At 33.0% G+C, this 6000-nt stretch overlaps 1 protein-coding gene across 1 annotated transcript; it reads left to right on the forward strand.

Moving 5' to 3' along the window:
- Window positions 1–461: 461 nt before the first annotated feature.
- Window positions 462–1457, forward strand: LOC143064675 (carbohydrate sulfotransferase 11-like). The gene has a single exon (XM_076237671.1). It carries the CDS (start codon window positions 519–521, stop codon window positions 1326–1328), a length of 810 nt encoding a protein of 269 aa, XP_076093786.1. The 5' UTR covers window positions 462–518; the 3' UTR covers window positions 1329–1457.
- Window positions 1458–6000: the final 4543 nt, after the last annotated feature.

The raw sequence follows: 6000 nt of genomic DNA on the forward strand, positions 1-6000 counted from the left end.
CTAACATAATAATGACTTTATGTTTCACCTAGCAAGAAAGCTTGTCAAAGATAATGACTTCATGGTTCAGCTAGCAAGAAAGCTAGTCAAATATATTACCTTTACCTACACACTCAATGTATTTTGCTGTTATAGTGTCGTTGTTTTTATGATTGTTATAGATGATATTGTTATCGTTGTTATAGCGACAATTTTTATTGTTTTATGTCATATTGAATGTGCCATTTAACTATAAATCTATACAAAAAATAATGGATTATTTTATTTTTCCAAATGCTACTTTTGGATTTCTAACACAACATTATCATAAGATCTTTGATGTGCAGTGTCATCTTTAATGTGAACAATATTTCATGCAACCCTATAAGATAAAAACTATTTTGAAAGATTTTGATAGGTTTAAAAATATCTATATGATTTTTAACCCAACTTACACGTAACTTTCCTTTCAGCATTGCTATAATTCAACATTGGACTTCGATAAGTTTAAAGTGGAAATCAGAAAAAGATTTGACCACATGCAAAGAAAATGTGACAAATTCGAGAAAAAACGAAGATCGGTACATGCTTTACCTAAGCACGTCTTAGGTCGTATCATTGTGAGCGATAAGTATCGTTTCTTGATGTGCTTGATTCCAAAAGTATCGTCTACATCATGGAGAAGGATATTTTTACAATTATCGGGAAAATTTACAGACAAAAGATTACAAAAACTAACCAATCGTGCCGTGTTTTATAGAATGTATAAACATTATAAAACATTGCTACATTACAACAATAAAGGAATCGATTTTCGATTAAACAATTATACAAAAGTAGTTTTTGTTCGCAACCCGTTTGAACGAATATTATCAGCATACAGAAGTAAATTCGTGAACAGTAATCAATTCCATAAAACTTATGGTACCCAAATTATATCAAAATTTAGACCCAATGCTACAAAGCGTGAGAAGAAAAGAGGAGACAATGTTACTTTCTTGGAATTTCTAAAATATATAACTGTGACTAAGAATCACAATTTTCACTGGGCAACATTCTGGAATGTATGCGCTCCGTGTACGATCAATTACGATTATATAGGGATGTTCGAAAACTTAAAAACGGAGTCTGCTGATTTTCTCCAACATATCGGCGCCAAAGGAGTTAAATTTCCAAGACGAGCTTTGTTCTATAAAAAAGGCAAGACAACAACAAAGGTTACAAAGAAATATTACTCCCATATACCACCAAAATATTTAGCAGCTATACGAAGAATTTACAAAAAAGATTTTACTTTATTTGCATTTCCGAGTTCGGCCATTAATAATTTAACAAGTAAATACACTTAAGAAAAGAACATACAAGCAAGTCTAGCACTCAATCTAATGAGAATACTGATTCTATGCGCATGAGCACGCTTGCCAGATTCAGAACTGCTAAAGGTTGGTGGAAATGTATCTATAGGCTTGTATTTTGTTACTGGGGTGATCATACTGATTGTATATATTTATATTTATATAATAAACCCATTCAAGTTGATGTTGTTAAAACTACATTTGCCATGGCTATAGATAATCGTAGATGGTTGTCAACTTTTAAAGAAAATATGCATTGAAGACTTTCAAATTTGACAGACAAAAATATTTTACACACGATCCGCATAAACTTATCGATCCTTTAAATAAACTTATTCTAGAAGTTTCCAAATCAATTACCTCTTTGAAAAAGTGTTTTTGTCGGTAGAAATATTGATTTGATTATCAATATAAATAATACCCACTCAACTAAATACTACATATGTATTTTATACACATATGTATATTCACGGTCCTACAATCTGTCGATACCTATATTTTGGCATTGTACTAGGTCAAGTCTTTTTTAACTTTTTTGGATTCGAACGTCACTGATGAGTCCTTTGTAGTCGAAACGCGCGTCTGGCGTATATACTTAATTTGGTCCTGCTATCTATGATGAGTTTACTTTAACATCTACTGACATCTTTACACAAAATCTATTTGGTGTGAACTGATTGATATTTTTGTCCAAGATACATGATTTTTGTTTCATCACTTGTTATAAGCTTGTAACTAGTTTGAGAGAACTTTTAGGTATGTACTTCGTGTCTTTGTTTTTGTTAGTTACTTAATCCTTTTTTCGATCTGATGAGTGAAGCCCTTTTCAAACGATTTTTGTCGAGTCTGTGAGCTATTATAGATTCCTTCGTCGGCGACTACATGTAGTTTCAGTCTTGGTTTTTTTTTTTTAAGTTTTCTTAACATCAATAAAATTTATCAAACCTTTATGGAATTTTTTAACTTTGGACAGAAGCATGATGATGATCAAGATAAGATACAATATCCAGAGAAAAATTTGAAGATTTTCCGTATTTCACTTAACATGCTTTTAGTAACAACTAATAATAATTTCTGTCTCTGAATAACTAACACCAAAAAAGGTGGTGCTCACCGAATAACCCACGCATTTAATTTTCTGGTATTTTATTTAATATATAGATCTAGGTTTTAATAGTTATTATTCAGATTCAGTCTGAGGTTAGATTTTTCAAGCAGGTGTCACATGACGAAGGCATAATCTTTCAATCAGTTCAGTTGATGTCTGGGGCTGGCATGTCAGTAACTGCTTGTAGTTATTTTTGTCATTAATTTTTACTGTAAGCTATTCTAACATTGAACTCAGGACTTCTTTTGAACCAAATTTTAATGTGTGTTTGTTTACTTCACATCAGCTAGAATTATAGGGGAGAATTGAGATATAAAAAACATCTTATTAACCGCCGCATGTTTCGCCTATGTCAAGTCAGGAACCTCTAGTCTGTGTTAAAAAGAGACGAAAGGTACTAGATCGACATTCAAAAAGTCGAAAAAAAACGTCAAATCCATGACTAAAAAATAGACAAACAGAGTACACAAAACACAACATAGAAAACTAAAGATTATGCAACATGAACCCCACCAAAAACATGTTAGTATACACTCCGTCAAAGGCCTCATTCGGTAGGTCACAATCGTGAAAAGAGGTCGGGATTGTATAAACAATATTAGGAACATGTCCGCTATCTTTTATGCAACGGATATTCCATAACGGTCAACCAACTCGTGATGGCGTCCGTAAAATTTAAGAAGGGATGGTTTTAATCTTAATAGTTGGAACTCTTGGTCCAATAGCTTCCTTGTGATCAGCAAACCTCTATCAAGAAAATCAGGGTAGGAAATCCAGCTTTAAAATAATAGACACAGTGAAAATATGTCTGCATTGTCCTAATCATCACGTTATCCCTAAATTACAACACAATGATTTTATAACACCTGTAACATAGACTACTACTTATAAATCATCAACACAAATTTCTAGGAATAATAAAAATTATTAAGATGTGACATAAGACAATCAGGCAGTCATATAAACTGTTTAACATTGGTAGTGTGTGGGTTACCTTTTTTTTTTTTTTTTTGATCTCAACCCTCCTCTTTTAGAATAATTATCAGTGGGTAACAAATGGTAAAGAACCAGTGCAGCAAAAGTACAGAACTATTTATTAACAGTTTCATAGATACAAGAAATATACTGTAACAAAAAATCTCCCATTAATTGAATACAGATTCAAAGTACCCAACCAGCTAATATGAAAACATGCTTCCCAATATATTTCAGAAAATCACAAACAATGAGGTGAAACATTATAGTGGGTTATGCCAATAAACAAATTTGAGTATTTGTATAATGTATTGCAAAATGGTATACATCTTTGTAATTCAATTCCAGCTTTAACTGATATTTTGGATAAATACCCTTTACTTTGCTGAAATATTCAACAAGGTATGAGAATAATAACTACATACATAAGAATATTATTACTTCCTGTACTAAAATATCTTTATGAAGAGAAAAATCTTAAAACAATTTACAAAGTTTCTTTTGTTTTTTGAAACTTTGGAACATGAGTAACAATTTATCCTCTAGCATTAATGCACAAATCAGGATGTAACTCTGTTCACTAATGCTTTATTCACCTGAGATCACCCCCAGTTTTTGGTGAAGTTCGTGTTGCTTAGTTTTAGTTTTCTATCTTGGGTCTTCTGTACTATTATTTGTCTGTTTGTCTATTAGTTTTTAGCCATGGCGTTGTCAGTTTATTTTCGATCTATGAGTTTGACTATCCCTCTGGTATCTTTCGTCCCTCTTTTATTAAAAAAAATCTTCCAATATTCACAAATGAACTGATAATAAGGGTTATTCTCCAGTATGCATTTTGTAAATTTGATAGCTTTTTATATTAGTAAGTGCACTGTGACAATAAATTTTAGCTTGATATCTGTAATGACAAACACAAAATTGAAGGGTGCAGTTATTAATTGAAACTCTTTCACTTTCATGTTAATTGAATGGAATGTCTCTGATAAAACTATAGACTCTTCACGTCCACCAGTAAAAGCCTTGCTTGTCGTGCATTCGTTTGACTGTGTGATATGTATGAATATGCAGCAAAGTCCGGCGGAATTAGTTATCAAAAGTACCAGGATTATAATTTAGTACGCCAGACGCGCGTTTCGTCTACATAAGACTCATCAGTGACGCTCATATCAAAATAGTTATAAAGCCAAAGAAGTACAAAGTTGAAGAGCATTGAGGATCCAAAATTCCAAAAAGTTGGGCCAAATACGGCTGAGGTAATCTATTCCTGGGACAAGAAAATCCTTAGTAAACAGGAAATTTATAAAAATGACCACATAATTTTATATTCATATCAACACCGAGGTGCTGACTACTGGGCTGGCGATACCTTCAGGGACGAAACGTCCACCAGCAGTGGCATCGACCCAGTGGTGTAAATAGTTATCAAAAGTACCAGAATTATAATTTAGTACGCCAGACGCGCGTTTCGTCTACATAAGACTCATCAGTGACGCTCATATCAAAATAGTTATAAAGCCAAACAAGTACAAAGTTGAAGAGCATTGAGGATCAAAAACTCCAAAAAGTTGTGCCAAATGCGGCTAAGGTAATCTATTCCTGGGACAAGAAAATCCTTAGTTTTTCGAAAAATTCAAACTTTTGTAAACAGGAAATTTATATAAATATGAATTGTGATGATGAATCCAAAGGCTCGGTTTAATGTGAGTACCATACCCTCTTCACATTTAAAGAACCCATTAAAAAAATCGTCATAATTTCGACCTCTATCAAACAAACCCTCATTTTCCATTGGGAGACAAACTTTTTGGCTGTTCATCTCAGTCGACAGACCTTTTAGATCCTTACTTTTTATGCTGGGACTATCACAATAGTCTCAGTATAATGTTAATCTGGTAGAACTTTAATGAAAATGTCAGAGTAGACTTCTTTTCCACAAGCACTTGTCTTTCATAAAAACCTATATACCTTATGTGCAATATTAAAGTATATTGGAACACATTTTTTTCAGAGACAAGTACCTGTGTTCTTTTCTCTGTCAACGATGAGTTACATATAAGCTTAATTATACCCCACGCAACGAAGTTGCGGAGGGTATAATGTTTTTGACCCGTCATTTCGTCTGTCCGTCCGTCGGCCAGTCCTGTTTTTGTCATCGCAACTCCTCTGAAACCACTCAACAGAATTTCATGAAACTAGATAATAAGGACATACTATTAAGATGTGCGTATCAACAAGAAATTATGATTCAATTTTTTTTTCTTGCAGTTATTTTATTTGTCCAGTGACAATGTGGGGACGTGGTGTATATGAGCACGCTCACTAAGGTTCTTTAATTGACCCAGTATCGTGACAGTAATTATTTATTGCTTGAAGAATGTCTTCATTATTGTACAAAAAAGTAAAATCACAAAAATACTGAACTCAGAGGAAAATCTAATCGGAAAGTCCATAATCACATGGCAAATTCAAATGACAAAACACATCAAAAACGAATGGTCAAGAACTGTCATATTCCTGACTTGGTACAGACATATGCTATTTCTTGTATCTTGATATCATGTTTTTACCAACATGTCTTAATAG

Source organism: Mytilus galloprovincialis, chromosome 2 (genome assembly GCF_965363235.1).
Source record: "Mytilus galloprovincialis chromosome 2, xbMytGall1.hap1.1, whole genome shotgun sequence".
NCBI classification, from domain to species: domain Eukaryota; kingdom Metazoa; phylum Mollusca; class Bivalvia; order Mytilida; family Mytilidae; genus Mytilus; species Mytilus galloprovincialis.